We start from the raw sequence: 19,226 nt of genomic DNA on the forward strand, positions 1-19,226 counted from the left end.
GGAAGCTAGTCTGGGAGGTGATGTTGTAGGAAGCAGTGGGGAACCAGAGAAGTACAGGCTCAAGACAGTGGCCAGGTAAAGCCTATGGGAAGGTATTCTGGGTAGAGGGAAGAGCAGATTCAAAGGCCCAGCGGTAGAAGTGTGGCTACAGCTTCCTAATTTATACTTACTAGGCAGTTTTATCTAAATTATATTTACCCAGGGACTAACCACGTATGTACAGGAACTTACTATACGAGGAAGGTGGCACCACAAATGGAAGGAACAGGATGGATGACTGAACAGATGCTATCAGGGACACTGGTTCACCTTTGGAGAAAAATAAAACTGGGTCCCCAACCAGCACGACAACACGCATAGGCGGAATCCAGGTGGACTAATGGCCTCATGTGAAAGTTTGGGGGGAAGGTATTTGCGCCGTTTGTAACTGACCAGGAGCCAAGATCTAGGACATACCAAGAAGGTGTGCAAGTCAGAAAGAGAAAGGAAGCCTAGTGGAAAAATGAGCAAAGTTTACGAATCAAAGAGAAACCCAACAGGCTAACAGGCAGATGAAGAGATGCTGTAGGACACTTTCCTTCTCTCCCTTCATAGGATTCATTTAATCATCTTCTCTCCACTTTCCTATTCCTGGACTAAAATTCCACAGCACCTTCCCTCAGTCCCTTTTTGAGGACAGGCTGAAGAGAGGCCCGGGATGCAGGGAGAGCTCTGGCGCCTCGACCTGTAACCGAACACCAGGGATCAGCAATGATCTCCCCCGGCCACCAGGTGGCGCCCGAGACACCCCAGCGCAGACACCGCCAAAGGACGTTCTCTGGGAGCGCGCGGCTCCTTTAGTCCTAAAAACCAGACAACTTTTGGGATTGCAGCCGGAAGGAACAAACCCTTTCCCTTCAAAGTGTAAGATCCACGAGGCTGAAATTCCGCTTTCCTTGTAACTCCCGGTTGACAGTCTAGAGCTTCCTCCCGGGGAACTCCTTGCGCTGCTCCGGGGAGGCCCGGGGGTCGCGGGACGAGCCAGCGGGCGCAGGACGGGGGGGGGGGGGGCACCGCGCTGAGGGCATCACGCTGCGGGCACCACGCTGCGGGCATCACTCCTCTGCGGGCACCACGCTGCGGGCGCAGGACGGCGGGCACCACTCCTCTGCGGGCGCCCCAGCGGGGCCCACGGGGGCGCACAGCGGGCTGCGGCGGCGGCGAAGGGGGCTCCTGCGCGCGGAGGCTTCGTGGGGCGGGGCAGGCCTCCCAGCGGCGCTGGGCAGTTTCGGGAACCCCAGGGCGCTGCGGCGAGACCCGGGCTCCCGCCAGGTCACGCCTTTGAGTGACCGGGCCGCACCCACTTGCCTCTGGGACTGGGAGTCAGTCCGCAGGTGAGGCCGAGTTCTTGGGCCGCACCTGCCTGGCCCCGCTGCCCTGTGCGGGTGCCTTTGCCTGGGGTGCGCCCTCCGTGCGCCTGGGATTTCTGCTCCAGCCCGGTGAGCGCCAGGCTGGACGGGGTGCTGAGGTCCAGGATGGGGGATGGGGTTGGCGGATCCACGCCCCAGCGTCGTCACCTGAGGGGTGTCCCCACGGTCCCTCCGAGCCCAGCCTGTGCACGCGAGCAACCAGCTCCTCTGCACACCTTTGCTGGCTTCCCTCCCTTCGCCGTCTTTCTTCCTCTTTCCCTCCCAAAGAAACTCCTTGCTCCCGTCAAAATTATGAAGGGAAACTTCACTAAAATGGAATCGGGAGTCCAGAAGGGGGAGCCCCATCACTCACTAGCAGTTACAGGAAGACCTGTCCCTTACAGATCTCAGTAGCGTCGTCAACAGGAAAGGATCAATAATTTCTGGCCCCAGCTGGAGAAGATGGACTTCGCATCTCCCGCAAGAAATCCACTACCTCTGCAGACCAGCCAAGGAGAAACACCATCACCCTGAGCTCCCGCTTTTCTCCACTGGACTTTCCTTCAAAGCAAGGCCTCTCAACTTCCTCCAAAAGAACATTCCTCAGCTTTGTGGGACTTGCCTGTGGTTTTGTCAGCTTGCAATGTCCTGAATTATAATTCTCTGTTGTCCTGAATAAACCCATTTTGCTGGCAAAATAATCTGGCTCTCTCATTTCTTAGCTTAACACACTCAAATCCTTGTCTCACGGTTCTGTTTTAGGGAGTTCAAATGAAAAGAACAGGAAAGTTAGGTACATTTGATGAGCTGCTCAGATGTTTTCAAAGTGCAACAATAAAGAAAAAGATAGAAGGCAGATGGAGAAAGTAAACCAGTAAACCCTCCTAATGCCTTGAGCTGAGCCTAACTCAATTTTGCAAGGCAGTAGTTCTAAGAATCCCTTGTACACCGCCACCCCCCACATCCCCCCCTCCCCCCGCAAAAAAAATCCCTTGTTAAAAAGAAACCCAGTTACTTCCAGCTCCAAAGGCATTTTGAAACTATACTTTGAGATCCAAATTATTTTGAAGACAATCACTGTGAATGGGAAATCCAGGTTTGAAATTTCATTTGCGGATCCCTGGGTGGCTCAGAGGTTTGGTGCTTGCCTTTGGCCCGGGGCATGATCCTGGGGCCCCGGGATCAAGTCCCACGTCAGGCTCCTGGCATGGAGCCTGCTTCTCCCTCTGCCTGGGTCTCTGCCTCTGTCTCTCTCTCTCTCTAGGTCTATCGTGAATAAATAAATAAAATCTTAAAAAAAATGAAATTTCATTTGCTTCCAATTTACCCTGTGAATGGAAAAGCTACCTCACCTCAGATACCACCCAAGGTCCGAGCCTGGATTATAAATTATTAACTGGGAGTTATTCTTTCCCCGGAGCTCATAATGGCTTCTGACACTTTAATGCCAGCATTTTAAATGCACACAAAGTAAAGAGAGCAGAAACCCAAAGGGCAACGCTTCTCCTATTTGCATTGCAGACTCTCCAGATGTGTTCTTTTGTGAAATTCGGCACTGAGCTGAGGTAAGCCTCCCAGCGAAAAGTGTTGAAAGAGGTTGGGGGTAGGTTTGTATAGGTGGCTCTAGCTTTATTTAGGTCCTAGAAATGCAAGTGTCAGCACAAAGTGTGTTTATGGTTCCATTAAATTGCTAGGGAAAAAATATCAAGACAGTTGTAAAAAAAGAAAAACAAGTTTGAGTGACTCAGCTTTGAATAAATTAAGATCCAATTTAATGCAAAACTTGGACTGTGCCAGGAGCCACTCCACTCTTCAGCATGTTGTTGACAGCTTAGGAACCCCTCTCATTCTCTCTCCCGCTCTTTTTTGGAGAGGGGGATGTTGGTTTCTAAATTTCTAGTTATCTGCCACCCTCATTTCTAAAGCTCCGGGTAAAGGTGAAATTGTTAAATATCCTTCCTGTGGAACTTCATACAAAGGTTTTAGGTAGAATAAATTTCCTTAGAGAGGAGATGCACAGTGTAAAAAAAGAAAAAAGAAAAAAAAACCTTTTTTTTTAAAGAGTTCTGAATTATGTTTACAATAATTTGTACACATCTTTTTATATTCTATAATCTTTATTTGAGTCTCATTAAAACGTTACTGATAATAACACAAAAGGGTACAGTCAGCACAATTCCATTCATATTAAAATTTAAAAGCTGGTAATTACCACTATTTGTTGTTGGAAATCAGGACCGTGCTTATTCTGGTGTATATGGGCATTAACTGGACGTGGGGAAGGCTTTGGGGTGCTGGTAACGTTTTTTGTGTTTCTTGATGGTTTACATGGATGTGGCCAGTTTGTGAAAATTCACTGAGCTCCTGACCTATGCAGTTTTCTGTATTTATATCACTCTCGAATTTAAAAAAAAATCTGTTTGATCTTGCCAGATAGATTTTTTCCCCCTCGTGCTAAATCTACTAGTCCCAGCTCTGCTGCTCCAGCGGGAATTTTTGCCAGGCCCCTGCCAGGCTGGAGACCAGAGTGTCAGGCCTCCTGGCGCACGGCACCTGCTGTTTGGCAGGGACAGCTTACCTGCGACCTTGGAGTTGTATGCCACTCCGACCCCACAGATATTGTTGTTGGCTGCGGCAGAAACCTCCCCTGCACATCGGGTCCCGTGGCTGCGGAGAAAAACAAACGCAAGTTTGACAGGGCGTCAGGACTTTCACGGAGGTTCCTTAAATTGTGTCAACTGGAAGCAGTTTGGTTCTTCTCACTGATCTAGCTAGCCCCAGTGGGCACGAGGGGGGAGCAGAAGGCAAGCTGAGGGCAAAGCACAAGCTGACACTCCGCAACCCACCCCCCCTCCCAGGTGGGATGTGTGCGACCTTCCTCACGCACTCCAGGCTGCCCAGAAGCTAAAAGAAGAAAAAATCAAATGGTTAACTCTGGGAAATCCCAGTCGGCAGGACCTGAGTCTCCCTCAGTTTACAAAAGGCTTAGTGATTTACATGAAAAAGCGTTCTTATCGGTAGCCTAACTCCCAGAGACCCCTAGATTGGATTTCCTGGAGCCCTAATATCACCCTTCCCTCCACAGTGCGGTGAAAAACAAAGGCAAAAGGAAATGCAGGTAAAACTAAATGTCCTACAACCTGCAGCCCACTGACCGGTACTTGAGGCAGGCAGAGTATAACCTCCCTCCAGGAAACTCCCAACTATCTTAAAGTTAATGTTTTGCTAGAGGGAAAAACAACTTGAGCTTGACGGTGGCAAGACTTCCAGTACCTTTTAGGTCCTCTTTTGCATGTGAAAGTCCTTTTGAAAATCTCCCCAACTCCCAAATTTATAATCAGTCAGTTCTCAGGCTTGTAATCCAGCACTTTTCTGCCCACGGGTCCTGTCTCCAAGCTTTAATAAAATCCCATTTTGCGGGGCATCTGGGTGGCTCAGTGGTTGAGCGTCTGCCTTCATTTCACGTCTTGATCTAGGGGTCTTCCGATGGAGTCCCGCATCGGGCTCCCCACAGGGACCCTGCTTCTCCCTCTGCCTATGTCTCTGCCTCTCTCTGTGTGTCTCTCATGAATAAATAAATAAAATATATTTTTAAAATAAATAAATAAAATCCCATTTTTGCACCAAAGACCTCTCAAGAGTTCTTTCTTGGCAATTGACTCTGGACCTCACCAACATTCCAGAACGACCTCAAGCGCAAGGCCCACACACACTTCCTGTGTATCTCCTTTCTTCAGCCTCTCCTAGCTGTCGTCTTCACCTTGACTTGTTTCTACAATAAAGAAGCTTCTCAGAGCATTTTCACCCTTGAAGTTTGATTTTTAAAGTTTTTAGTATCTCCTGCAGAAAATACACTTAGAGGTTTCCAGTGAAAACCGAGTACGTTATGACAGGTTTGTGCTGGTTAGAGCACTTCTGAATTTTTTTTTTTTTTAAGCACTAGAATTGTGAGCTACTGATTATTTTCAAGCCTGGTTCTCTACACAGGCATGCAATGCTGCCTTTCAGTTCTGGAATAATGGTTACTTACCTTTTTTGGAATATAGCCTCTTTCAAGGGCATATGGGATGCTGTGGATTCCTCCCTTCCCCCAGGAATAAGAAAACATACACTGGCAACATTTTGCATGCAGTTTCAAGGGGTTCAAAGAACTTTTGAGGCTGACCAGATTAAGAACCCTGGGCATTTATTCAATAATCTTTCCAAGGTTTTCCCAGCCTTAGGATTCTGAGCAAGACTTCTAGACTGTTATCTGCAACAGACACCATTAATTTTCTCCCTTTTGTTTGCTCTCTCCTGCCTTCAACCAAAGGATTCTAAACACTTCTATCCTTCCTGTGCACATTTCCTCTCTTCTTGAATTGAGCTGGCTTGGTGACTTGCTTTGACCCATAGAATGCAGTGGAAAGATTATTGTATCATTTCTTAAGAGAGCAGGCAGCTCTGCTCGCCTCTACTGGGCACGTAGGAGAGTTTGGGGTAACCTCAAATGGACAAGACCATGTGGGGAGAGAGAGACTGGAATTTCCATCTCCAGTGAGGCTCCTCGACATGTGAGGGGTGAACCATCCTCCTCCTGACCTACCTAGATCACTCCAGTAAGTGGCAGGTGGAGAGAGACAGGCTGTCCCTACCCAGCTTACAGTCTGTGCCCAAATGTTTGTTCTTTCTTAGGGCTCTATGTTTTGGGGTAGTTTGTTAAGTCACAGTAGAGAACTGAAACAAGTATAAACTCTGAGTCAATCAGAATGCTGTGCTTTAACCCTAAACAGCATTCACGATATGGGAGGTTCTGATGGTACAAGTCATTTGAAACAACTGGCCCCAATCCCCAAAAGTCTATTCTAACAGTCCAGGAAGCATTATCTAAAGGATAATGGATCACATTACTCAGCGTGCGGGAATAGTGTCAGCACAGCCTGCCGAAGAGATGGGTGGTGAGGGTTGACTTTTCCACCGCTATTCCAACTATGGCATACATAAGGAAACGTAGGGTGGAGGGGCTTATTGGCTGTATGGCCCTAGGAGATTAAACTTCTGCATCACTGTCTAGTGTACTCTTTGCAACCTCCTCTTGGGGCAACCAAAGCAATTGATCGCACGGGCTCTTAAAAAAATCCACACCCAAGGATGGGGGAGGGGAGAAAAGAAATATTATTATTTTTTCCTTTGATATGAGCAGAAGTAAATCCTGCCTCTAAAAAAGCTATATATCTCATGGGCTCCAAATCCCCTTTGGACAAATGTATACATTGGGTCCAAGTAAACCTCATGGTTACTGCAGAGACGGCCCTTATAGTAAAATATCTGTGAAAATAAAGTTTTCTATCTACTTGTCTTTAAGTTTTCTATGGATTACATTCGAGATTTTTGAGAAGGTGCTCAGTTATGGCTTAACTTGATGGGAGAGTCTACCATGGATCTGGCTTTCACAGCCTGCCTTATTCCAGATGCTGAAGGAAGGGCCAAATAAGTTCTGAAAAACAGCACAGAAGCACACACACGTGTGTAGGTGTATTTATGTATGTGTGTGTATGTACATATAATGAAATATATACGCTTTATATATTTATCTTGATTCATAGATATACTTCTGATGTACTTATTTCAGTGTATAGTTATGTACTTATAAAGTTATAGGTAATATATACTTATACATTCTATATAATCCATATACTATATATTTAAATATATACTTACATAAAGTACGTAGCAGATGTAAAATACACATTTACTCTACATGTATGTATGCATATATTTTAAAATGGAACTTTAATGGATATTGATTAAATTTGGCTGGCTTGCATGCTGTCTGGTTCATGCTGAACAAATAAATATTTAAATAAAAGATTTAAAAAATCAATGCCCTGTCTAATTTGGCTGAGCACTAATTTCCTTATTATTTAATAATCTGCCCTGTCAAAATCTCTCCAAGACCTGAAATATGCAAGTAAGCCTGGCCTGGGAGAGTCAATACTTTGGCCAGCACCTGAGAAGAACACGGATGTACTGATGGAGGCTGCATGACAAGTGGAGCCCTGGTCTAGGTGATAAAGGAGATGGGAAAATGAATATCTATCTGCCACATCCTTGGCAGTTCTGCACCACCAGATAGTAAGCTCAATGCCTTTCTCGCCTCACCCCCTTTCATCCTCTCAGGAGGGTTATGAGAAGGTACCGCCCCATTTTACAGATGTCAGAGTTGAATCTCAGGAGGTGCTGGCCCAAAGGCGCACAGTGAGAAGGTGGCTGGGCCAGATCTGAGACCAACACTCAGTTACTGAACTACCCCACTACACTCCCAGCAATGCTTGCAAACTGCTCACCAAAGGCCAGAGGATGCATGCGAGTCAACTGGCTTGGGCAAATTAAAGGTGCTGAATGCTTCTGAATTTTGGCCTTTAATTGGGAAGGCAAATGTTGTGGGCTATCCAGAGTAACATGTGGGAAGAAACATTTTATTGCTAAGGCAACACTGATTAATTATAAACAATGAGTGGCTACCCCATCATTGTTCAGGATACCAGGTCTTTCCACACACACCCCTGGGCCTTCATAGGCTCTGTTTTCATAGCCTCGAATACCTTTCCCTCTCTCCTACCTTCCTGACTGTTTCAGACAAATGTGCCTGCTCCTTGAATGTCAGGAAACTCTTTTTCCAAATCCATTTTCATTTGGCCTCCTTGCTTTCTTAAGAATATTCAGTAGTGCGGTGCCTGGGTGGCTCAGTTGTTAAGCGTTTGCCTTTGGCTCAGGTCATGATCCCGGAATCCAGGATTGAGTTCCGAGTCAGGCTCCCTGCATGGAGCCTGCTTCTCCCTCTGCCTCTCTCTCTCTCTCTCTCTCTCTCTGTCTCTCCTGAATAAATAAAATCTTTTAAAAAAATGTTCAATAGCTCTCTCCTGCCTCTAGAATAAAACCTAAGACTGTCAGATGTAGAGCTATAGGGGGTGAGGAACAAATGTCAGTTGCTCAACCAGCCTCCTTTTAACTAAGGTCAGTGGGAGGGAAGCAAGCGGCAGGAGTCACAGACGTGTTGCATTGCCAAAATGGCCCCAACCCCTGACCCTCCCGGGGCCATGTCCTTGGCAATGTGATTTTCTTGCTCCTTCCATGAAGAGGTGAAGTACATTTCTCTCCTCTCTTGAATCTGGCTGGACATGTGATGTGCTGTGGCCAAAAGAAGGTGGTGGAAATGAGGAGCTTACCCCTCCAGAGGACTTGCAGCTTCTCCTCTCTTGACATCCTGCCTAGGTGCCATGTGGACAAGCCTAGGCAAGTTTATTGAATGGTGAAAGCCAAGCAGCCCATTACCCCTGGTACCCTGGCTGGCAGCCCACTGCCCTCCAGACATGTGAGAGAGGTCATCCTAAACCAGTCAGTCCCTAGCCAGTTTGCCAACTGACCACGGATGCATGGGTGAGCCCAGTCCCAACCTGAGCCAGGTCCAGATCAGCACAACTGCCCAATTGGCCTACAGATCTGTGAGCAATACTCAGTGCATACTGTTTTAAGATACTAAATTTTGGGATGATTTGTTATGTGACATTATTTGGTAATGGGTAACTCATACATACAGTGGACAAACAAGGCAAGAGGGACAATCCATGGTTAACTCATGCGGGACTGGGCTTCAAATCTGGACTATGATGATGATTGTACTGGGGCTTCCTCAGTCAGCTGCAGTGGCCATGGAGGTGTCTAAGTAAGCACCTGAGGCACTGCCTCGACCCTGGAGATCTCCAGAGAGACAGTCCAGGCACGCCCCTTCTTTTGACTTTGTTGGCCTTTCACTAGAGTGATTCGGTCATCCCTCTGGCCCATTCTAGCCAAAAGCATGTACTATATGTACTCCATTCAAGGCAAACTATAGGATATACTGACTGTAGGCAAATGCAACAACTCTCATTTATTTATACCTACCACAGGCTGGGCACTGTGCTGAGAGAGGTACACACGTTTTTATATTTACTCCTCATATGAACTATCAGTGCCCCCTTTATAAAGGAGAGGAGTCTGAGGCATATGGATAAGGGGCCACTTTTCACTCAGGAGGCAGAACCAGAAATCGGACTCAAGGCTGCTGCTTCCAAACCCCTGCTCTTACCCATGCCCCTTGACTATCATCTATTCCTGGCTAACAGAAAGCTGCAGATAACAAGCATGATGGTCAATTTTATGTGTCAACTTGGCAGGGCCAAGGGGTGCTCAGATATTTGGTCAAACATTATTCTGGGTGTTTCTGTGTCAGTGTTTTGGAGAAGATTGGTTGACTTTGAGTAAAGCAGATTGTCCCCTATAATATGGGTGGGCCTCATCCAATCAGTTGAAGGCCTAAACAGAACAAAAAGAGTGGCCTTCCTGGCAAAGAGAGAATTCTTCAGCAGACTGCCTTTGGACTTGACCTGGAACACTGGCTGTCCTGGGTCTCCAGCTTGCCAACCCACCCTACAGATTTTGGACTTGCCAGCCTCCATCATTGCATGAGCCAATTCTCTATAATAAATCTCTTTCTGTATACATATCCTACTGGTTCTATTTCTCTGGAGGACCCTGACTACTACAAAAAGTAACTTAACCAGTTTTCACTGGTTTTTAGCTCACTCATTTATTAGTACCATTACTCCAAGTTTTCTGGTACAACATTGTCTGTTACTTTGCAACATGATTTTTGTTGGTGGCAGAAAATGCTAACTGATCACCAAGCTCATTTTCTCTTCTTCCTGGGATCCAGGTTAGCTCCTTTTCTCAGGCTCTCTTGCACTGGCATGCAGCCATGTGACTGAATGATGCTAATGCAATGTGGGCACATGGGATGTATGCTGCTTCAGGGCATAAAAACTGCTCATGACTGCTTATCTGTGCTCTTTCCCCTCTTGCAGCTTGTGGACAAGCATGGTAACTCTAGAAACGAGTATTACAGATGGAAGATGCCCACATCCCTGGATCACCCCTTGGAGGGGAGCCATTCCACGAGGAATACACGGAGGAGCTGGTAGGCAAATGATAAATTAGTTTTATTGTGTTAAGCCACTAAGATTTGGGGAAGTATTTGTTACAGCTGCTGGCATAACCTGAACTAGCGCACTTTAATTTTATTCTTATTGAATGGTTCATGTTAGTAGCTGCTCGAGATTGTCTCTAGAAGAAGAAATTCAAATAGTAAGTGAAATAAGTGAATTTGAAGGGTGCCATCAATACCAAAGAGATGTTTGGGTGACAACAAGGATGTGGGGGTGATGAACATCGGACAAGACCAGCCTTGAAGAATAGAAAAAAAAGTCTGTCTTGTTTGATCTCTTATTCTGTCCCTAGTTCTCAGGGTTGTTTGGTGGGTGAGAGGGCCTTTGGGCATTGGCAGATTTAATGCACACTCTTTGGCTGGTGTGTAGAAAAGTTTCTGTTAACAGCACTGGGCCTGGCTGACATTTTGATATTTCTATTTTGGCTCAGTTTATTATTATTATTATTATTATTATTTTAAAAATACCAACAAATTCAATGAATAACACGATGAATCTCATATGGCCACCACCCAACTCTTTCAAAGCCAAATGTTTCCCATACTTTAGATTTTTTTTGTGAGTATACTGTAGTTTATCGAATAGATCATCTACTGATAGACATCTGGTTGTTTTTATTCCTTAGTTCTGTGCATATATGTACAAATAATACTATGCCATATTTGATTAAGCTTTTTTTGCAAATCAACTTAAAGAAAAATACAGATTTTTTTTCCCAAAACTGCTTATATATCTCTAAAAGAATGAGAGTATCCTAAATAACCACAAAGCCATTATCACACATAATATAATTAACAAAATGGTAGTTGGTTTTCAGGGAGAGCAGGAGACAAAGCCATTGCTGTGATGGTAAGAGGGAAAACTAGGGCAGCAGCAGTGTGCAGAGAATATAGGAAATTGATTCAAGAGACATTTAGAGCATAGGGTCAGGAAGACTTGGTGATATAATATCCTCTTAAGATACCATCATTTTACCCATGAGGGTAAATTAAATCTCTTTTGACCATGTGCCTACTTTCATTCTATTATAGACCATATAGCTTTAAACTTTAAAGCATATGTCTTGAAGAAAATTAACCCTTGAGGGAAGAAAAGGATAGGTAGAATGAAGAACATATACCCTTATTGTCATGGAGACTCTGGTCATACAAAACTAAATGGCAGGGCAAATATGTAGTACAGTTATGATCTCCGGCCTAATCCTCACCTTCCTGAGCAAAGCAAAGTGTGTATTTCTATGCATTACTAGTCTAGGCATCCTGCATATTCACATGACCACAGGAATCTTTAAACAAGTGTACATTCCATGCATTTTATATTGGCATAAAAATTTTTAAGGGAAAAAAAATTTTAAGGGAATAACTCTTTACCAATACAATCAAAGCCCTCCCTGAGGCCATATCTCTCTTTGCTTCCTCAGAAGCGACCACTCTACTAAGCTGATGCTTGGAATGTATGTGCATTTTTTTAATACAATTACTTTATAATCAGATATACATAAGCATATATGCCACTACTTGCTCGTTTTCAAGTTCTATATAAATGTTTCACAGTATATAATCTCTTTTAAATTTGTGTTTTTCACTTGAATTTCTGAGGTTCATTCATAACTTCTGGTGCATTCATTTTTAGTGCTGTGATGTGGTGTTGTGCAGTAGTTCATTTATAAGTATGCTGTGGTTTACTCATCATACTCCTAGTGATTGGCATGTAGGTTGTTTGCAATTTGCTTGCTATTACAAATAATTTGAAAAGAAACATTTTGTACATTATTACTTTGTGCACATGTGTGACAGTTTCTCTGGGGTGTGTATGTAAGGGTGAAAACAGGCTTTTTGGATATATATTATCTCTTGCTGAGTGGGAGAGTGCCAACTTTAATATTGTCAAACTTGACCATTTGTGCTGATCCAAATGCTGTGAAATGTATCTCATTGTTTCATTTTGCAACTTCTTTTTTTTTTTTTAAAGATTTTTATTTTATTTATTTATTCATTCAGAGAGAGAGAGAGAGAGAGAGAGAGAGAGGGGCAGAGACACAGGCAGAGGGAGAAGCAGGCTCCATGTAGGGAGCCCGACGCGGGACTCGATCCGAGACTCCAGGGCCATGCCCTGGGCCAAAGGCAGGCACCAAACCACTGAGCCATCCAGGGAATCCCCTGTTTTGCAACTTCTTCATTGCTAGGAATGTTGGGCATCTTTTCATACATGAGTAAGCTCAGGCGTTCTGTTAATTAACTGCATATAACCTTAGTCCATTTTTTTTCTATTGAGTTATCTTTTTTCATGGATTTGTAGCTGTTCTTTATATATTTTGGATACTAACTCTTTTTGCTTATACACCTTGTATGTATCTCCTAGTCTGTGGCTTGTCTTTTAACTTTATTGTGATTTTGAACCAAAGTTTAATTTTAACTTAGTTTTCTCAATCTTATCCTTTTCCTTGTGGTTAAGTGTCTTGTTTAAGAAATCCATCCTTAGCCCAGGATCATAAAGATGCTCTCTTAATTTTAATTCTAAAAGATGAATGTACATTTAGGTCATAATTCTCCTAGAATTTATTTATGCTCAGTGTGTGAGGTGGTAACCTATTTTCAAAAAAAGAAAAAAAAAGAAAAAGAAAGAAAGAAACCTATTTTCTCCCTATGAATAACTAACACCATTTATTGAATAACCTTACATTATCCCTGTTTTATTGTTTTTATTGCCATCTTGGTCATTTATTAAAATTCTTTTATATGGGAATCTACTTCTGGGTTTTCTATTCTGTTTCTTCGGTCTTCGTTTTCTTTCCCTATGCTCATCCTTCTCTCTCATGATTATTATGGTTTTATACTGTTTTGATATTTGGCAGGCAAAATTTCCTCACCTTGCTATTGTGGTTCATCTTTACCTTCTCTTTTATTTTTTCTTCATACTCATTCTCTTCCTCCTCCTTCTTTGTCTTATTGTATTCTTGGCCCTTTGTGATTCCATATCAATTTTGGGATCATTGGTCTAGTTTCACGGAAAAATAGTACTGAGACTTTAGTTGAAATTGTATTGAATTAACAGATTAACTTGATATCTTTATATTTTTCCATCTTCCCATCCATGAATTTAGGAGGCAACTCCATTCATTCAGGACTTCTTTTATGTCTTTTCTAAATTTTATAATTTTCTCCTTGATATTCTCATGTATCTTTTCTTAGATTTATAATTATTTCATTGGCTATGAGATGCGGCATAGTATCAAATAAAAGAGATGATAGGCAGCATTCTTATTTCACCCAGCATTAAAAAGAATGCCATCAAAGTTTCAGCATTAAGAATAATGTTTTGTAAACTGGTGGTTACCAGAGGGGAAGGGGATGGGAAAAGGGATTAAGGTGAAAGGGATTAAGAGGGGGATTAAAAGGGGATTACTTATAGAATGGATAAATCAAGGTTATGAAAGGTGCAGCATGGGGAATATAGTCAATAATATTGTAATGATGTTTCATTATAATGGATAGTGACTGCCCTTGTCATGGTGAGCACAGCTTAATGTATGAATCACTATGTTGTACTGCTGGAATTAATGTGGCATTGTATGTCAATTACACTTTTCCCCCACAAAAAAAGAAGAATGTTTGCTGTAGGTTTTTAATAAACAGTGCTATCTTCAATTCAATAATTATCTCTTCAACTGAACCCAGGCTAGATTTTTATCACATTCTTTGGGATTTCATTCCAAAGTCTACATTTCTCAATTGCAATTGGTTCCTTCTTATATTCATGAGTTTTGCCTGTTTCCCTATCATTTATTTTTCTTTTTAAATGGATGTTATCCATGCACTTACCCCTCTAAGCAAACTAAACATAACTTACTTTAATGTCCTTTTCAAGGCTCTCAAACCATAAAAGATGCTGACCTCGAGGAAACAAACATTTGCTTGAGGGGAGTTGTGGAGGAAGGGATAATTGGATGATGGGCATTAAGGAGTGCACTTGAGGTTATGAACACTGGATGTTATATGCAACTGATGAATCACTAAATTCTACCTCTGAAACTAATAAAAAAAAAGACTCCCGGGAATCCCTGGGTGGCTCAGTGGTTTAGCGCCTGCATTTGGCCCAGGGGCATGATCCTAGAGTCCCGGGATCAAGTCCTACATCAGGCTCCCTGCATGCAGCCTGCTTCTCCCTCTGCCTGTGTCTCTGTATCTCTCTCTCCTCTGTGTCTTTCATGAGTAAATAAAATCTTAAAAAAAAAAAAGACTCTCCATAAAATTAATTTCACCTGGTATAAATTCATGTCTTGATTTTTAAATTGTGTTTGATTTTTTTTTTTTTTTAGATATTTTGGAATGTTAGTTTGTAGGCTAATTTTGAGTTGGAGGGGTTTTTTCCTTTTCTTTCTCTTCTTTTGAGCTCCTTTCCTAGTTATTGATCCCATGGCTGTTTTAATGGACTCCTTAGTTCTATATCCCACAAGGCTATAGTGTTTTAGGGCTCTGGATTCACAGAGATAGTGAAGATAAGTGGATTCATTCAGCAAGATAGTGGGCAACTTGGCCAGGTTCACGGACATGAGGCTTTAGATTCCAGTCTCCCTAGGTCTACAGATTCTTACACAAACAGAGCTCTATAGAAGCTAGCTACAGTCTTTTCAGCCATGTCTTCGAAGAAAGATACTTTAATGTTAGATAGATTAGAACTGAAATGCAGAGATCAGTTATGTTTCCTGGCTCATGTTCAGTGCTATCTGCAGGGGTAAGCCCAAAGGTTTGCATAGGTGAGCATGTACAGCTGCTTCTGGGGAAAACTCCAAGTCTTCTGGTAAGCATCCAGTACTTTCTGGAGAAGTGAAGAGGCTTTCCATCTTTCTTTTTTTTTTTTTTTTTTTTTTTTTTTAAATTTTTTTTAACTTTTATTTATTTATGATAGTCACAGAGAGAGAGAGAGAGAGAGGCAGAGACACAGGCAGAGGGAGAAGCAGGCTCCATGCACTGGGAGCCCGACGTGGGATTTGATCCCGGGTCTCCAGGATCGTGCCCCGGGCCAAAGGCAGGCGCCAAACCGCTGCGCCACCCAGGGATCCCCGCTTTCCATCTTTCTGACACCAGATGCTAGGCTCTTCAATCTTCCCAGCAGATCAACCTTGTTTCATGCATTTAAGCTATCTTCGGAAATAACTGCTCTTTCAATCAACAGTGCAGAAACACAGGCACCAGACTTTGGCCAGAAAGTTCAACCTTGAAGTACTGCTTTCTAGTTTCTGTCAAAGGCTCAGATAAGAGATAGAATGGCCTGAGAAAGATGGGTGAGGTCATCCATTGACTTGTTTGGCATAAACTTAGAACCTTTGTCTTAGCTCCTGAGACAACGCTTCATTGAATTTCACAATTATATTTGCCACCATTTAGGGAATGCCTACCATGTGTCATGCTCTGAACCAAGTACTCTGTATGTGTGTCTCTAGTCCCTCATACAAACCTTCTAGATGGAGTTTCAGGCCCATTTTACAGATGGGGAAAAGTATTCGGGGATCTCTTAATCTATTCCAAACAACCCAACACTACATTTGTCCATTATAATCTGCTGTATTTTCTCCCTTAAGGAAAGAATTATTGCCACCTGAGGCCCATAACCCTCCCCCCCGTATAGCATGCATAACATTAGTTTCCAAGCTAGAAATGACTATACCAATTTACAGAGATTTCTTTTACAGTCTATATAATTCTCTCCATAATCCCTACATCTGTGTTATGTCTATTTCTTTTAGCTGAGGGGGAGAAATTTAAATAATAAAGACTTGTCTAATCCAGGTAGGGGACCAGAAATCTTTTTATTTTTATTTATTTTTATTTATTTTTATTTTTTTAAATTTATTTATTCATAGAGACACAGAGAGAGAGAGAGAGAGAGAGAGAGAGAAAGAGAGAGAGGTAGAGACACAGAGGGAGAAGCAGGCTCCATGCAGGGAGCCTGACGTGGGACTCAACCCCAGGTCTCCAGGATCACACCCTGGGCCGAAGGCAGGCGCTAAACCGCTGCGCCACCGGGGCTGCCCCAGAAATCTTTTTAAAAAGCAACTGTGTGGTATTTCACCAATAGCTCACAACAGCTCACAAAATTAAACTATGTTGGATTTCACTGTACTCCAGTTTGGGTAGAGAGACAGTTGATTGCAAGCTGCAGTATTTGAGCTAATATTGACTTAGAAGGTTGTCTCAAAGCTCACATGAAAGAAAAAGTTAGATTAGGTATTTGAAAACAGTTTGAATTTGATTAGCCAGGAGGTGATTTCAGAATTAGTTCATAAAGACAGGAGGGAAAGATGTTCGTCTATTTCTAAACCATTAGGTGTCACCAGGGTAAAGTATCAGTTTCCATCAACGTGCAAATATCCAACCAGAAATGGCCGTTTTTCTCACAGGTTCCTTTTTGGCCTGTCACATAGCGTTCTTCAAGATGAAATATGACTTTTAATAAGAAAAAAAGTTAACCACTGAAAATCTTTCTTATTTGAAGGTTTAACTAATACTATCAATCAAATGAGGTCATGCAGAGATCCATGTTTCTTGGCATCTGTTTATCTTCCTTCCTCCCCTCACCCCCATTTTGGTTACTTGAGCAATAAATGTTTCTCCCTTCTTGGATTTATAGTAAACTCTTTGTGGTCAGGAATTGCCTCTAATCCAGAATCTCTTACTCTTTAGGGCTTATGAGAGAAAGCGTGCGACACCGTTGTGATGCTCCATAAATTCTGCCGATGGCAGGGATGACATTTCAGTGGTGAACGCTTGTCAAAGAAATGCTATGCAAGAGGGATTTTTATGGACAGCAGCACAGTAATGGAATACAGATCTGCGATGCATCACCAAACATTGACCTAAAACCTAGCAAGGCTGGGAGATTATTGACAAAGCGTGGGCTGCAAAACTTGGAAGAAGCAGGCTACTCTAAAATGGACAGGTGTCAAGGCCACTCAACATGTTGGCATGGCTGAGAAGGTATGCTACCCATCCATCAACCAGCCAATCAATATGTATTGAATGCCAGCAAGGAAAAACATGTAATGCTAGATCCTGATACTACACAGGAAATTGGTTATATCTGTTTTGCATATTATTGATGTTCACTAAATGTGGATTATTTTCTACTTTTTTGCAAATTAGGTTACCACTACTAATATATTATTGTCTTGCTTGGAAGTTTGTATTTCTCTGATTGCAAGCTAGGAGGAAAGTATACTTCCTTTACAAATTTCTCGACTGTGTTTCAAATATATCCCTGGAGCTCAGATATTGCATATAATTATTAAATGGTTCACAGTAGAATAAACCCACTTGCTCTGCTTAAAAGGAATAATCCTAAAAAAATCAAATTAAGCACAAGGCAAGAAATTCTAATATACATATCCCCTAAAAGCAGTTCTGCATATGCATGAAGTTTGCTTTCATAGACAGTCCTTGGCTGGGAGTTTTGCATATGTTCTTGAAAAAAAGTGCACTTGCAGGAAAACAAGTTAACAAAGAAGTACTGAGGGGATGATAGGCTCATTTTTTAAGCATGAAGAGAGCCCAGAAGAGACACTCGGCTATTAAAGTTGGTTTCCCAACCAGGAGAACACTTTCCTTGCTTGCTGGAGAGTGCCCCTTGCAGGGCATTTTATTTTCTATTTCCCATAGCAATGTGAAGCCCATGATGGAGAGCCACTGCATTTTCCTGCCCAGTTCTAAGCTGCCTGTGAGGCCACCAGTGTGGTTATTCCACCAACAGCAGCAAGCTCTTTGCTGGTCAACATCCATCAGCCCTTTACCGGAGTTTCAGAGTGTGCTGAAACTAGCATTTCTCAAGAGTCTTCAGTCTGCTGGGCAGAGATGAATGTCGGATTTGTTACCCATGCCCAGAGGAGAACACCTGAAGAAACTGGCATGCCTTGGAGGCAACACAGGTGGCCAGAGGCTCATGCTGGATTGGCAGTAAGCACAGCTCCTGCCAAAGGCAGGTGCTGGGCTCAAGACTCGCAGAGCCTCCGGGTAACAACGTTCCTTGGGTGCAATGGGAGAAAAGTCCTCATCTATGCCTTGGGTCCAGTTTCTGACCCAATCACAAAAATCTCTCTTCCTTTCTCCTAGTGACCTGGATAAACCTTTCATGCACACCTCTTCCTTGAAGCCTTCTTAGAATTCTGCCCCTGACCTAGAGTCTAACTCCCAGACCAGGTGTCCAGGCTACCTCCTAAACATGTCTGCACCTCCTGCCTCCTCTCCTTCACCTAAATATACCCCTTAACTCCAGCAGTTACCCTTCATTCAAATCCTAGACCAAATGCCATCTCTTCAGGGAAGCCTCTCTCAGCTTCTCCAGCCAGGGATACTTTTTCATTTCTCCATGCTCTCCAAGGCATCTTTGTTATGAGGCAATTCATGCAATGACCCCCTCACTGGTGTCAAATCCTGTCTCTGCCACTTATTAGCTGTGTGACCTTACACAAGTTACTTAGCCTTTCTGTACCTCCATTTTCAAAATGGATACAATCCTGATAATAGCTATTTCAAAGGGTTATTATGAGAATTAATTGAATGGATACATGCAAAGCACTTAAAACAGTGCCTTAACATAGCAACCACTCAATAGGTGTTAGCTTTCCTTGTGTTATTTTAGCACTGGCTGTGCTTAGCATTGTGGTGATTTGGGCATCTGTCTCCACTCATAGGACATTTTGCAAGCTCCTCAGAAGCCTGCACACCAACACTGATAGTTTCATAAATATCCAACTAAATTATGCCCTATGCTTTTTAAATGTACTTCTTACTGTGGGAAAAATCAGAGATATACAAAAGTA

General features: G+C 43.0%; 1 protein-coding gene and 2 long non-coding RNA genes across 3 annotated transcripts in view; 2 read left to right on the plus strand and 1 right to left on the minus strand.

Moving 5' to 3' along the window:
* Positions 1–19,226, minus strand: part of PCSK2 (proprotein convertase subtilisin/kexin type 2) — a 258,591-nt gene that overhangs the window by 55,432 nt on the left and 183,933 nt on the right. Inside the window, exon 7 of the mRNA XM_038571554.1 lies at positions 3,967–4,055. Coding sequence (XP_038427482.1) covers positions 3,967–4,055 — 89 coding nt within the window. The remainder of the gene's footprint in view (positions 1–3,966; positions 4,056–19,226) is intronic.
* Positions 755–2,089, plus strand: LOC111092048. Its single transcript, XR_005377517.1, has 2 exons — positions 755–903; positions 1,793–2,089. It is a non-coding gene; the product is annotated as an uncharacterized LOC111092048 (long non-coding RNA).
* On the plus strand, positions 2,814–18,570 carry LOC102156523. The gene is made up of 3 exons (XR_005377518.1): positions 2,814–2,953; positions 10,271–10,383; positions 17,095–18,570. It is a non-coding gene; the product is annotated as an uncharacterized LOC102156523 (long non-coding RNA).

This window comes from Canis lupus, chromosome 24, assembly GCF_011100685.1.
Source record: "Canis lupus familiaris isolate Mischka breed German Shepherd chromosome 24, alternate assembly UU_Cfam_GSD_1.0, whole genome shotgun sequence".
Lineage (NCBI taxonomy): Eukaryota > Metazoa > Chordata > Mammalia > Carnivora > Canidae > Canis > Canis lupus.